The sequence below is a fragment of the Nelumbo lutea genome, chromosome 4 (genome assembly GCF_056320005.1).
Source record: "Nelumbo lutea isolate HS-2025 chromosome 4, American lotus-T2T, whole genome shotgun sequence".
NCBI lineage: Eukaryota > Viridiplantae > Streptophyta > Magnoliopsida > Proteales > Nelumbonaceae > Nelumbo > Nelumbo lutea.
Genome location: NC_142687.1, coordinates 53,617,137 through 53,632,878, shown reverse-complemented (window position 1 = coordinate 53,632,878; position 15,742 = coordinate 53,617,137). Strand labels below are relative to the sequence as shown.

At 40.7% G+C, this 15,742-nt stretch overlaps 1 protein-coding gene across 7 annotated transcripts in view; it reads right to left on the bottom strand.

Annotated features, from left to right (window-relative positions):
* Positions 1-11,671, bottom strand: part of LOC148860654 (protein transport protein SEC24 A-like) — a 70,269-nt gene extending 58,598 nt beyond the window's left edge. For 2 of the 7 annotated variants that reach the window (XR_016112940.1, XM_088984723.1), the window contains exons 1-5: positions 11,360-11,641; positions 10,994-11,107; positions 5,842-6,824; positions 5,584-5,722; positions 4,783-4,973 (exon numbers count right to left, since the gene is read on the bottom strand). Coding sequence is in view for 5 of the 7 variants with exons in the window: in XM_088984723.1 (XP_088840849.1) it covers positions 4,783-4,973; positions 5,584-5,722; positions 5,842-6,771 (1,260 nt within the window). In the remaining 2 variants the exon portion in view is untranslated. Of the gene's footprint in view, positions 1-4,782; positions 4,974-5,583; positions 5,723-5,841; positions 6,825-10,993; positions 11,108-11,359 lie in introns of all 7 variants that reach the window. The other 5 variants (XR_016112939.1, XM_088984726.1, XM_088984724.1 and 2 more) reach the window with 4 other exon arrangements.
* Between the last annotated feature and the right edge of the window lie 4,071 nt (positions 11,672-15,742).

The window sequence follows — 15,742 nt, the reverse complement described above, 5'->3', positions numbered from 1 at the left end:
TTCACTTTCAAACCTGTTAGCATCTCAACTTTGGCCAACAAAGCTCATAGATTTAACACCTGATCCACATCTGCACCTAGGAAGATAAGAGTGTCATCAGCAAATTGTAAATGATAAATACATGGTCCCTCTGACCTACTTAAAAGCCTTCAATCCAGCCCTGTTGAAACCCCCTTATTCAAGCACCTCCATGACCAAAACAAACGGCAAAGGGGATATTGGGTCCCCTTTTATCAGCTCCCTAGACACTTGAAAAAACTTCAAGGACTGAGAAGGAAACAGATGAAATACATCCGAACATCCAGCCCCAAATATTCCTCCAAAACCCATCAGCCTTTTGAACCTCTCCCAAAAAAACCCCACTCCACATGGTCATAAGCTTTCCCAGTGTCTAGTTTACACACCAGACCAGGTCTCTCATTTCTTAATCTCGAGTCTATGCATTTGCAAGCCACCATCACCTCATCCACAATTTGTCTTCATTCCACAAATGCCATTTGGGTTTCACCCACCACCTCATGTAGCACCTTCTTCAATCTCATTGATAAGACCTTAGCCAATATCTTGTAAGGGATACCTATCAGACTAATTGGCCTAAAATCATTAATAATCACAGCCCCAATCTTTTTTTGTACTAGTGAGATAAATGTTGCATTAGTTCTTCTCTCCAAAGCTTTATTTTCACAAAATTCTTTAATCACCTGCATAAAATCATCCTCTAAAAAATGTCAATACTGTTTTATAAAATTAAAGTTAAACCCATCAGGCCCCAGAGCTTTATCCCCATTAATCCTCTTTAGGGCCTCCTTAACTTCGTCCACCTCAACCTCCCTCTCCTACCATCCAGTTGAAATCTCATTCAATTTTTTTGTTTCAACATCTCCCAAAGATAACCAACACAATAGCCTTGGAGAGAAGAGCTTCTTTTAAAAGTCCACCACTAACCGTTGAAATTCTTCCCAGTTCTCAGTCACTTCCTCCCCTACCTGAACTCTTGTGATCAAATTCCTTCTCCTCCCACTTGCATTGTGTGGAAGAAAGCTATATTTTTATCTCCCTCTTTTAACCAGATTGCCCTTGACTTTTGCCTCCATCTCACCTCCTCTTTCACTAACAACCTTTCTAATTCTCTTTCTAGCGCCTCCTTCTCCACCTTAGCTTCTCTCGAAAAGTCTTGTTCTTCCTTCAATCTCTCGAGTCTAACAAGCTTCTCCAAAATCTCTTTCTTTCTGCCTTCATTGTTTGCAAACGTCTCCAAATCTCCTTAAGTTATTCTTTGATCAACTGTAGCTTCATCACCACCCTAAACCCAGCTGAACCCTCCACTTGTAATGCTCTCCATTTTTCCTCAACCCACTCCAAAAAGTTTGGTTGAAGCAGCCTGACATTCTCAAACCAAAATGGCTTCAAGCTCAATACCTCAACAAACTTTCTTAGTAGAATTGGTTTATGGTTTGACATATACATAGCTAGGGATTCTTGCACCAGATCTCCTCATCTCCCACATGTTCAATACAATCCCCAGAGAGCAGAAACCTATCCAGCCTTCTAAGAATAGCTAGGCACTGGCCATTTGACCAAGTGAACCTCCCACCATTCAGCGAAGGTCGATAAGCTCATGGCCTCTGATAAATTCCTCAAGCCTCCTCATTCTCTGTCTTACCCTTCCCAATTCCTACTAGAACTCTACTCTCTCCCCTTCCTCGTTTAGCCCGTATACATTCATCACGCCCCAAGTCCAATCCCCATTAACCTCTTGCAGGTATACTGACACCGAATAAACCCCAACCATTTTCCCAACATTCCTAAATGCCCCTTGCCAACCCAATTTCATTCAACTCCAACCATTCTCCACTTCCCCTACCCTACCCCAGATTTCATTCCCCATTCTTATGTCAAAAGTTTCTAACTTTGTTTCCTACAATAGGACCACTTCAGGACTATGCTTTCTAATCAAATCACTCACCAAAGCCCCCCCTTCTCTCAAACCCCTAACATTCCATCTCAGTAGCTTCATTCTTTCCCCCCCCCCCACCTCCTGTCTCCTCAATGCCTCAGCACAGCACCCATCACTCTTCCTCTGCAAAGCAATCCTCCTCACCCCCTTCTTCGTTCCAGCTCTTTTCTTTCTTACTTTCTTCTCTTTTATTTCTTTCAAATTGGTTGGACGCAATCTTAGTGAATCCTTCACCTCCCCAAAAAAACAAACTGAGTGCCTTTCCTACTGCAACCTCTCAGTCCACCATTTTGTTTAATTCTATCTCCCCTTTTTTAATTGTGTCATTGCTTCCTCTCTCTCACCTTCCCCCGCCACTTCCCCTTCTTTTCATTTCTCCCTAACCCTTTCTAATGTTTTCTCCTCAACTACTATCCCACCCTTCTTCACTACTCTTCAAGCAGCCTCCTTGTTTTGGTCACACCTCCTTCCTTATTCCTTGCTCTATGATCTGGGTGGAATCATTGGCATCTCCCTTATCCCTGCTCTCTCTTCTTTCCACTGTCATAACCTTGCTGCCTTTCTTGAACTTGGTTACTACCCAAACCCATTCTTCTCCACCTGCCCTTCTCCCCCTCCTAACCTTTCCTCTTCAACTTCCTCCTCTTTCCATTCTAACCCTTCATTTGCCTTCCTCCACATCTCTTCACCCGCCACGTGTCCATCTTTTATCCCCTCATCTTGTGGATTCCCACTTTTACCCTCCACATTCTCCACCTCCTCACCTTCTTTTTTCTCGAGGGACTGTTCGTCTCCCCCTCTACTCCCCTCCCCTATTCCATTCGATTCTTCTTCCTCCTCTCCAGCTCCATTGTCGATTCAATGTTAGCACTATTCCCACCGAACTTAGGAAATGGATTATCCCCCCCTTCCACTAATATTCTCAGCTCATAGACCTCACCCACAAATTGCAAATCGACATTGCTTGGGATACCTGATACCTCCTTCACCACCACTAGTAATCTCGCCATATCCAGCCTATCCTCAGTCTTCTCAGTACCAAGATGCTTGCTAGTACTTTGGGTCAAGATGACATAAAGATAGTGTGATCGATCACAAGATGTTGCATCATGGTGGTCCTTCTACTCTTCCTCCCCTTGTACAAGTGAGAAAGCAAAAGCAAGAGTGACAATGTCAGCACTGAGAATATGTTGCCTAGTGAAGTCAAACTCCGGATTCAAACCGACCAAGAAATCAAAAACTCTATTCTCTTCAATGTACTTCCAATACTGTTCACCATCTTCAAGGCCCTTCCAATTAGAGCTTTTAAGTGATCCATTTCTTCCCAAATAGACTGTAGAGAAGAAAAATATATGGCCACTGATCTCTCCCCCTGATGCATACTGCAAGCCTCCCTCCTAAGTTGGTAAACTCTAGCAGTATTGTTAACCTGGGAGTATGTGCAACAACCCTATCCTAAATATCTTTAACGATTGGAAGGAGCATGATTACAGGCAATAAGAGGTTGCATTGAACAAATCAGCCATGACATTACATGTGAGCTATCCTACTCCTAGTTTGCAAATTTCAGGTCCTCAGGTTTTGGCTCTACCTTCTTGCTTGTAATGAACCCCAGTTTACCTCTCCCTGTGATCGTAAACTTGGCAGATTGGGACCACTCCAAAAAGTTAGTCCCATCAAGTTTGACCATGGTTATCATTCCACTGGAAATATTTGCAAAACCCAAGAGCATACTAGAACCCACCTGCACCTCATTTGATGATTCCATGCTTTAGGAAAACACCTTCCCACCAACCAAAAGGACCCGCAACACTCAAGCAACACTCGTCCAAAAGAACCCATCTGTCCCACCACTTGGTTGGTGACAAAATAGAGGGAGAAGAAATCTCCAAAAAACTCTTTAGGGCTTAGAAAAGTATGGGACCACTTCCAGCCATTCCCAAAATGTAAACCAACCCAAATGCTCTAGGTTTTGCAGCAGATTACTCCATTAAACATGCTAGACAAGGCTCAACATCAGATCTAGAATTTCTGGAAATTTTCTCTTGACAATTCCATAATATATCAAAAAAGCATCAAACAGTTGCAAAAGCCATACCAAAAATCTTTTAAAATCAAGGGGAACCAAACCAGGTAGGATTCATAGACTGCCACCATCACCTGTACGGACTGCTGACATCACCCAGTGGCGGTCTGGCATTAGTAGGTCATCCTACAAAAGAAGATCAGTAGAAAAAAGGCTTCACAAGAGCCTCTACCTGGCTCAAATACCAAGTTGTTAATCTAGGGTTTATAGAGAGAGAGGTTGAGAAGAAGAAGAAGAAGAGAGTTTCAAATGAGAGGTGTGTGTTGTTGTTCACATCTCCAAACTTAATATTTATACCCTGATGAGAAAATTACAAGAAAGCCCTTACTTGGGCACCTAAATACAAAAGGACAATGGAAAGACCAAAAACACCCTTGCCCAAGCAATCTCAACACTTTCAAAAAGAAATAATGCCCCCACTTAACAAAGAAAATAGAATTGACGATAATACCCCACTTAAGTAAATAAAATGGGAAGAAAATTATACCCCTTTTCTGACCAACTAAATCCCAAACAATATGGTCAAATTTGGGACTAAGAAAGATAAATAAATAACAATATTACTTCCAACACAAATAAAGTACATGCAAAACAATGCAAAGATTGCTTATTAACAAAATAACACATTCATAAACAAAACAACATTGATCAAAAATTACACAAGTGCATAGTCAGCAATAACAATAAAAATAAGGTTTCAAACAAATCCAGATATTATTTCCATGTTCAAGTGGCTTACCTCAAGCATACCACTTCTAACAGCAGATATTGATACATCAATGAGAAAAAAATATAGTGGCGGCATTGGAGGCCGCACCATATATTCTGTCGGAGCAACAAATTCCACACTACCCTTTGTAAGTTCAGGCCGTTGATCAATATCAATTCGTCTACCAGTCGCATCCAAGTGTGCAAAATATTCACCAGGAACTGAAAATGGTAGCCAAAATTGATTAGCTTTTATGTTGGAAAAAGTAGGGAACCTAACAAATTGACATCTGATCTTCTAGGGTTAAAGATGCCTACCTAGATCGCATTAGAAAATTCCGACAGGAGGATTTCTTCTTTACTTTTTCAAAAAAAAAAAAGAGAGAGAAAAAGGAGGATTTCTTCTTTGATATAAAAAGGAGAGGCATTATTAAACTCTATTGACTAAAAAATGACTTAAATAAATTCAGGTCACTAGTTCTATTTGTTGGAATCACCAACTTATTTTGCATTACACGATGTGTAATGTAGGATAGCAAGAATGCAAGATCATAAGCGGACATGAGGCGCTACCAGAAAAAGGCTAACTTTAAACCATGTAAAGTTATTGGTGCCATTCATATTTCTACATAGCAGTATTTTTATGCCAGCTTGAAAGCAGATTTCTTTTATTTTTAGCTTCATAACCAGATGATTGTGCCATAAACTAACATAGGGTATACCTTGTTCAGAAATGGATGTATTATGTTTCTATGCCATTCGCTTGTCCAAATATCATTGATATTTTAAATCTTTCTTGCACTTAAAAGATAGAAAATTAGTTCAAAATTACCATCATTAAGCAGAGAACAGATGTTGCAGCGCCATTTTCTTCCTCCATCTGTAAACGTAACATAGGGATTAACATAAGTGCGACATCTTCTACACCGAATAATGCCAGTTGGTTCAAAATTAACTATAGGCACTTCCTCCTGCACAAAGATAAAGAAACAGTTAACAAGTATATCAATATAAAAATAACAGCAATTTATAGGACATCTAAAGTTTTAAACCAATAGAACTAGCCATACTGAGCAGCAGCAATACTGACCCCATCAGGTGCTTTGGCAAGAGGATGAATAACCACTCCAAGAGGAAAATGCCATCTCGAGAGCAATGATTGGGAGTTTGGTATTGCACTTGTTGTAAGCCGTAAATATCTTAAATGACAATTTAAGGGATACATATTGGCTAAGGAACTTGGCGCCACATCACCATCCAAAGGCCTAGGCAATGCTTTGAAATCAAGTCCAGGATCAATTGATCCTGGAGCCGACCCAATTGATAGTGACTGAAACTCCTCTACCAAATTTTGTATGCCACCAACAGGAGGCCCCCCACCAGTATGCTGCATTTGTTCCCTTGAACTAAGACCCACAGGAGCTGCCAGGGGTGGGGGTGATACATAACCTCCTTGGTGAGCAAGAAAGGGAGGAGACTGCACTGGTGGAACTTGTGATACCAGGTTAGCTTGTCTAGTGGGATATCCATGTAAAGATGACTGTGAGGCTGGCCTGGGAGCAATAAATGATGACTCTAAAGGAGAACTGGGAAAACTCCCTCTTGGTGGTTGAAGATTCAAACTTTGAAGTGGTTGTCCCATAAGCACTGATGGAATCTGAGGTTGTGGGTGGAAGGAACCAGGTGGAGCTACAACATGCTGCCCTGAAGAAGGAAGAACTGGTGGGAGAAAAACAGGCTGCCCAGTAGGTGGACCATTTGCGCTGGATATCAGTTGAGTTAATGCAGGACCAGGAAAACGTTGATAAGTGCCTAAATTTGGTGAGGCATAAGCTGATGGTGGAGAAGACATAGAAGGACCATTAAATCCAGCAGGTGTGTTAGCTCTATAACCAGAGCCCTCTGATCCCACCACAGGCCCAGAGGATGGAAAGGGCATCGTTGTCTGTGGAGCAGCTGTAAACGGTGAGATGGCAGGTCTTCCTGGGTAAGTGGATGGTCCAGGCCTTTCACTCGCCATTGATTGTATTTCACTTACTTGTCCTTTTGCTTGTTATAGGCCACATCTCGAACCTGACAACAAAAATAAACATCTCAATAAAATGTCTGCACTTGATCATAATTCATAAAGAACAGAAATATATAGACATAATAAAATTCTTAAGACTGTTTATAATGACTTTTTGAACTGTATGTTTTATTGTTTTGTGTTTTAGTGGATAAAATAATTAAATAATTAAATATTTGAGGGTATAATGATCAACCAACTTAGCTCCATCCATTAAGGTGCTTATAATAGATGCAAGCCCCTAAATGCTTCGCGGATTTTTCTCTTTTGTTCCTTCTTTTTACTTTTCGAAATCACTCCACAGAACTGTAGTTATAGAAATTCTCTTGTAAGAGAAAGTTGAAAGCATAGAAATCAGAAATACCAAAGTTTTCATGAGAAAAAAACACCACTTTGATTGTTACATAAGGGGGGTGAGAGATCATAGGTTGTGAGAAACAACCAATATTTATGGTCTAAACACACAATTTTAGCTGTTAAAGGTGTGTTGGCTTGCGACTTGTGCTTTTAAAACACTGACCTGTACTATTTATGTGTCAACCATGCCTATCTATTTTGTTTGGACCCACCATCTAAGTGTTAAACAACTCAATTTATCTAAAAAAATGAAACCCACAATTATTAATAAAAAAAAAAAGAACGGAACCCACATCAATGTAATGTATTGAAAGTCTTTGCACTAGGTTTTCATTTGAGGTTTTTTTTTTTTCTTTTCTTGAAAATGCTAGGTATTGAATTCAAAATTATCTATCCGAAAACTTACATACCCAATGAACAATAAGGCACTGTATATTCAGAATATATAAGAGTATATCTTAACTAGCAATGCTGTTTACAAAAAGTGTATTAGTAAAAACCGTTGAATAATAGGCCAAGATTGGAAGGAATGGATTAGACCATGCTGTCTGAAGAACAAGTAAATTGGTTAGAAATAGATTTTAGTGAAGAGATCAGACAGACAGTGTTTTCAATGGATAGATCCAAAGCACCTGGTCCAAATGGCTGCACCATGACTTTCTATCAGGACTGTTGGGATGTGGTTAAAGAAGACCTTGTTGAGGAGTTTCATGAATTTGCAAACAATAATAAGGTAAGCCCTGGAGTTAATGCTACCTTCTTAAACCTAATCCCAAAGAAGATGGATGCAAAGGATCCAAGGGATATTAGGCCAATAAGCTTGGTGACAAGCATCTATAAAATCCTAGCTAAAGTGCTATCTTTGAGGATTTGAATAGTGTTGCCCTCCATCATTAGTCAAGTACAAAGTGCTTTCGTGCAGGGAAGGTAAATAATGGATCAGATCCTAATAGCAAATGAGTGTGTGAAGGACATGAGAAAGTCGGGCAACCAAGATTTTGTTTGTAAGCTGGATTTAGAAAAGGCCTATGATCTTGTGGATTGGAGCTTTTTACTAGAGGTCCTTGCATGTTGTGGGTTTAGAGATAGATGGTGCAATTGGGTAAAGGATTGTATTAGTTCCTGCCATTACTTAATTTTGATTAATGGGGTGGTCAAGGATTTTTTTCCCAGCATGTAGAGGCCTTAAACAAGGTGACCCCCTCTCCCCTTTTCTATTCACCTTAGTTGTAGATGTCTTCAATAGATTAATTTATAAGACAGATAGGGAAGAGGGAGTGAGAGGTTGGAGGGTAGGAAGGAACAATGTCCGAGTGACCCACCTATAGTTTGTCGATGAAATCATAATTTTCTATGAAGGGGGTGATAGGCGAAATGTGAGGAATTTCAAAGCTCTGTTATAGCACTTTGAGAATGTCTCCAATTTGAAGATAAACATGGACAAGAGTTGTGTGGTGGATGTTAATATGAATGAGAGGGATCTTGAGTCTGTGGCAGATTGTTTAGGTTGTCTCAATTCTTCTTGGCCCTTGCAGTACCTAGGTCTCCCTCTAGGAGCCAATCCAAAGGAGAGTAGTTTTTGGACCCCAGTTTCGGAAAAGTTTGAAAAAAGATTAGCTTCCTGGAAAAGAACCATACCTCACTAAGGGGTAGAGTGACCTTATTGAGAGCAACCCTAGCAGACCTACCGGTCTATTATTTCTCTATCTTTAGGATTCCTATTAGGGAGGCTAAGAAATTGGAGAGATTAATGAGAATTTTTCTTTGGGAGCTAGGGAAGGAAAAGAAAGATCATTTAATTAACTAGGAAATAGTTTGTAGGAGTAAAGAGGAGGGTGGATTGGGATTAGGAAGAGTTCTCAAGAATAAAGCTCTCTTAGGAAAATGGTTGTAGAGGTGGCCCATAGAAAGGGAGAGGATGTGACATGAAACGACAGCTAGTATACATGGTAGGTTGGAAAATGGATGGGATGCTGGTGTATCGCATCGAGCTACGTTGGCAACTCCTTGGAAAGCAATCCAGAGTATCCTCCCTCAATTTCTCAATTTTGTCATGTATGATGTCAACTCTATTAACTCTATTTTATTTTGAGAAGACGTTTGGGTGGGTAGCTTTGCCCTTAAGGATCAATTTCCTTCTCTCTATTCCCTTTCCCTCTACAAGGAAAAAGCTATCCGTCATTTTCTTCCAACACCTATCTCACCCTCCTTAAGTTGGGACTTTGGTTTTCGTAGGGGCTTGAGGCCTTGAGGGATGATGAACTTATTAGTGTTTCAGACCTATTGTCTCTTCTTGGCAGTGTTTTTTTGGACCCTCTTAGATTGGATGTGAGATTGTGGTCCCCTCATCCAAAAGGTTACTATGTGCTTCCTTTTCTAAGGTTCTTTGCTCTTCCCCGGTACAGTTGGGTTTTTCGACTAAGGAGATATGGTATAGACCTGTTCCACCTATAATTATTATTTTCTGCTGAGAGGTGTTTTATAGAAAGATAAATACCTTGGACTGCTTGCAGAAGAAAAGGCCTTTCATGTGTTTGTCCCCTAACTAGTGTGTACTTTGCAGGGCTAGTGGTGAGGATTGTTTCCACTTACTATTATCTTGTTCTTTTTCTATTGCTAATTGGAGTTGGATTTTTGCTTTGTTTGGGTGCAGGCGGAATCTGACAACAGATGTAAGTCAACTATTTGATCCTTCCTTTTTTGTGTGGCCCACAAAAAAAGGTAGAACTATGTGGAGATGTATTAGAGCAGTTGCCTTGTGGACAATTTGGGAAGAAAGAAATGCAAGGTTATTCAAAGAAAAGGAAAGAAGCATTCAGGCTGTAGAGGAATATATTTTGACTAGGGCCATTCATTTGTTGAAAACTCTAGACTCCTTTCACACCATTTCTTTTGATGAAATTTGGAGAAACTGGATAGTTGTGGCCAATAGTCATACGAGGAAGCACAAAATATCTACAGTGTGGGTGCCTCTGTCTGAAGGTTAGGTAAAGCTGAATTTTGATGGTAGCAGCCAAGGAAATCCAGGCCCATTGGGGATAGGAGGGGTGCTAAGAGATAAGGACAGTAACATCTTTGACTAGTTTTCAGTCTCCACGGGAATAGGAGACTCTAATAGAACTGAGATATTAGCGGTTGTACAAGGTATTCAGATTGCAAACCAATTAGGAGTTCAGAACATGGTAATTGAAGGAAACTCCAAAGTTGTTGGGGGATGGTTGACAGGTCCAGGCTCAGCTATATGGCGATAGAGAGACTTATTGAGGAGAGTTAATTGGTTCACAAGAAGCATGACTATTACCTCTCTTTGGGTGGGAAGGACAGCAAATACCTTAGTGGATGGGTTGGCTAAGAAAGGAGCCTCAAGGGAACATTTATTTTGGGCTGCACTATAATTTTTATTTCTGTTTTAGCTTGATGTAATACTTTGATAGGAGAGGTAACAGCCCGTGCCTCTCCATGGGTATCTTGTAATGATTTAATATAATAAACATTAATTTTTATAATTTTTAACTTAAAAGTATGAAAAATATAAATTAGATTTGAGTTTTTTATCAAAATTATATTTGAGTTTTCATATATATCTTATATTAAAAAGAAGATTATAAGTTTTTTGGGGTTGTTTTATACCCATAATAATTAAAGAACTTAATTAAGTGGTTATGCTGTTTCATTTAATGTAATAAAATAGCACTTTAATTGATCAAAAAAAATAAAATAGCACTTTAATAATAAATATTTTTACATTAAAAGGTTTTCTGCAAGCATGACAGCACATCAAATTTGAAAATATATTTCGAAGGATGGTAGGCATTACCATGCATCATGAATGAATCACCGTTGACACCTTGGTCAGGTCTTGTAAGCCAACAGGTTTAACTAATTGAAACCCAGAACAGATGGAACCACCAAAAACAAATACAACCAAAATCTGATACCAGAATAGAATGCAATCAGTGAATAGTGGTTGACACCTTGATTTCAAGCGCACAACAGCCAAAACAACCACCACCAAAACAAATACAACCAAAAAAGCTAAACCTAAACCAAAAATCGTTCATGATCTTCGCTATACACTTTTAACTATCGAAAAATCTAAGTAAATACCAACATAAGCATACTAAGTTTCCTGTTAAACCCTAAATAAACAACAAAAGTAGGAGTTAAGTAGGGAAGGAATTACCAAAAGCAAGAGACCAATATCCAATTCTCCTTGACTCCAATTGCAACCACAACCCGAGAGGAAATAGAACTAAAACCTAAAGTTTTAATCCAACTTGTTCGCGCCCATAAATCCAAGAGAACAATGCTTAAGAATAAACTTACTCAGATTTTTTTTCCTTCTCCCCAATTGCATATCGTGAGCCTCTCGCTCAAGCTTTGTTTTGCACTCTTTGCTGATCCTCCACCTCTCCCTCTACCTTTCCCTTTCTTTTAGTCGTTCGCTCTCTTTTGCGCATGGTAGAGAGGGAGCAAAAAAAAAAAAAAGGAAGAAGTAGGGCTGTCATCGGTACCCGAAGCCCGAGATCCATATAGTTGTCATTGGGTCGGGTCATGTCGGAGACATGGTGTGTTAAGTCCCACTCGGTTTTAATTGGTTTCATATGATAGACCCAGAACTGTCGGAGCTGTTGGTCGGGACAATCGGGTCTGACAGGATTAGAAGAGGTAGATGGAATGGAAAGTGGCCCGTAATCCCGAGTTAGGAGTGCAAATGGATCAGATGATGATCCGATTCGAGATCCAGTCCTGTTTGATCGAATGTGAATCACCTTGTTCAATTCTTTGGATCGGATAATAGGATTCGATCAGATAATTCAGATTCCCCCATTTTTATATTATATTTTATAAATTTGTTATATTATTTTTTTATATAAAACATATATATATTATGAAAATAATTTAAAAATACATGTATTTTTTTGTTTTTTATTTTGTTTAAATTAATATTTTTTTAATTTATTAATTTAAAAAACAAATTGAATTGGATTAGGTCCAAAAATCTAACTTACGCAATGGATTCGAATTCAAATCTAATCCTATTATATTTAATTGAATCTTGGGATCAAATCGAATCTAACATGAAGAGTATCGAATCAGATTCATATATATCTTAATTCAAATCCGGTCTGACTCATTTGCATCCCTACTCAAAATCACCTTGGGAATCATTAACAAAAGTTTATAACCAAACAACTCCTAAATGGTCAATCATCCTTATTAAATGTTTTTTTATTAAAAAAATAACATAGGAGATGGGACTATAAGGATAAGGTAAAAAAAGACATTGGTGCTAACTAAGCGCCTATCCTGACAATACACGAGTCGTCGGTTCTTGACATGCATACACTTAACACGTCACCTCAAGAACCACCTCGTCTACCTCAAACTTAACAATCTCCTCGTATCTGACCACGTTAGCACTTTTAAGTACAACAACTCGGTGACAGAGTTGAACCATAGAAAACAAAGGGCAATGATCAATGAACCACCTATTGGCGCTATGCCACAGTAAAACAAGTGTTTAGAGCAAGATTTTAAAATCAAACTGGACAATGAACCGGTTAATGGTCCGGTTCTTGGTCTGACAAAAAATAAAAAATTAAAAAAATATATAAAAGCAGCCAAAATCTCTAAACGGTTTGAACGTCTGAGTCAATGGTTTGCTGACCAAATCAATGTTTTAGGGCAAATTAATGGTTTTGGAGTAAAATAGAACCAGTCACCAGTTTTTCCGGTCCGACTGTCCGATCCAATCTGATTTTTAAAACCATGGTACAGAGATCTCAGACTCATGTTGCAAACCAACTAGAAAGTATTCCCCTATAAATAGGTATGCATTTATTCTTTTAGCCAAGGCATCAATCACACTTTTCACCTCACACAACCTCATACTTGCTCACCTCATCTCATCTCCGATTCATTTGACTTGACTGCCGGAGAGAGCATACGAGGTCCAATGTGTGCACCAAATCAATTTCCCTCTCTTTCATGAGAATGTCGAACCATAAACAACCCAAAATCCCTCCATGCAGATCTCATTATGCCTCTTCCCCCTGGAGGCAACCACCCCTCCCAACGTCCACATCACAACCAAAAGGGGTAACTGATGAGCAATTTGATACTTTAATGAATATGGTGTAAGATCTCTCAATAAGGTTGCAGGAATGAAAGTAGCTTAAGGAAGATCCATCTTCACTGCATCGCAATGAGGAGCCACATCACCCATTAGGCCACAATCCAACAATTCACGTCCTACCAGCAATGTGCACCACTCCTCAAAGAAAAGGAGTGTAAATACCTCATTTTTGTGCCATTTAGTATTTCTACAACACTTCAAACTTCAAACATTCTTCAGCTAACCTCTCAATCAAACATGAGGCATTTTTGGAATTTTATAAAAGTTGGGACCTCTAGGATCCAATACCATTGGTGCATAGAGCCCAAAAATTCCAAGTCCAATGATACCAAAATCACCCAAATTCAATATTGTATACTCCCCGTCCTAAGACCCAAAGCCAAAACCAATGTCGATTGTTCGATCAGGGTCATTTTGATCCTAAAATCATCAAATTGTAACACCGTTAACCCCTTCATTTTGACAGCCGAAACTAAATTCAATCTAGACCATCCATTTAGAATCTTCTTCACTACAACTTCAAACCACTCATCAGAACTTATGGCAGTCCCCTTGCCCAGAGACTCCAAACTTCCATCTCTGGACAAGTATGATGGGTCCTTTGACCCCAACTACCATGTCAACGCATTCCAGTCACAAATGCATCTCGCTAAGGCCAGCAAGTCATGCATGTGCATGGACTTCACCACCACCTTCAGGGGGTGGTCCGCACTTGGTACTAGAACCTAGCTTCCGGGTCAATAAGAAGTTGGGCCCAGTTCGTGCAGATCTTCACCGCACACATTGTTACCAGCAAGCGGTGCCCTAGAACCAATGAAAGTATCTTCGGGATAATCCAAAGAGAACGAGAACCCATCCGGAGCTACATCAAGCGATTCAATGAAGCATGCTTGCAGATCCCACGGTTAGACCCCGCGGTACAACTCGTAGCGGCCAAAAGAGGGGTAACGCACAAAGAATTCAAATGGCACATGGTGGCCAGCCAGTCAGCAGCCGTGGCCGAATTCCTCAAGCTTGCAAACAAGTTCATGAGAACCGAGGAAGAGATCAACCAAAGAATCGAAGGCGGGGTTGAAAAAAGAAAAAGAGAAGGCGAGCCCTCCAACCCAGGCGACAGAAGAAGCCAGGCCTGAGAGGCGAAGCCAAGCCAGCCGTCCCGAGCTCCCTTAGCAGTTCGGACGAATTACACACTATTGAACACAAGATGGACCGAGATCCTGATGACGATCAAGGATGCCTCCTGCATAAAGTGGCCACCTCGCCTAAAGAGTAATCCAAACGAAAGAAACAAAAATCTATACTGTAGTTTTCATAAAGATCACGGTCATAGTACCAAATAATGTAATAATCTCTTGGACGAGATAGAAGGACTCATCCGTCGTGGGTGCTTGAGAAATTTTGTACATAATGACAATAATAATAAAGCAAGTCGACAAGGGGAACACGGAAAGGATGCCCCCGAGTCGAGCAGCAGACCGGTCAAAGCCTTGCAGTGACCTCTCCCAGAAGAGAGGTCAGTTTGGGGAACCATCCACGTAATAGTGGGTGGTTCGGTGATAGCAGGTTGCACTACGGCAGTAGCACGGACATTAGTTCGCGAGGCAGCCCGAGAGGAGCAGAACCCTCCAAAGAGGCAGAAGACGGAAGAACCGATCTTTTTCACAGAAGACGACGCGCGAGGTATTCACTATCCCCATGACAACGCGCTCGTCATAAAACTAAAGATCAGCGACTTCGAAGTCCGGTGTGTACTTGTGGACTCAGGCAATTCGACAGACATCCTCTTCAAATCGACGTTCGACCAATTACAGTTGCAGAAAAGCGAGTTGAAGCCCACGCACACTCCTCTAGTGGGCTTCAGTGGAGAGGAAGTCAGGCCCCTGGGAAGATAATAGTACCTGTGGAAGTCAGCACGTGGCCATGCGCGGTAAGACTCAACCACAATTTCCTAATGGTCGCGACCCCCTCCCCATACAACGCCATAATAGGGCGGACAATTACGCATATTCTGCGTGCAGTTGTCTCCACCTATTATCTGGCAATGAAGTTCCCCACGGACTTTGGTGTGGGGGTAGCGCAGGGCGACCAACTTGAGTCCCGCAAATGCTATGTTGTCGCTTTAAAGGAAAAAACCAAGGCAGCCGACGACCTCGAACTGGAGCAGCCTACGGAGCAGGGCGAGGAACGAGCTTTGCCCACTGAGGAAATAGTCGCAGTCCCGACTTCGGCTACAGATCCAGCACGAATGCTACAGATCGGTACTTCCGTTAAGGAGCCTCTACGAACCGAACTGGTGAGTTTCTTACTTCAAAATTTAGATATTTTTGCATGGTCCGCGGCGGATATGCCTGGTATTGACCCTAGCCTTATAACTCACAAACTTAACACTGACCCTGTAGTCAGACCCATTAGATAGAAGAAACGCAA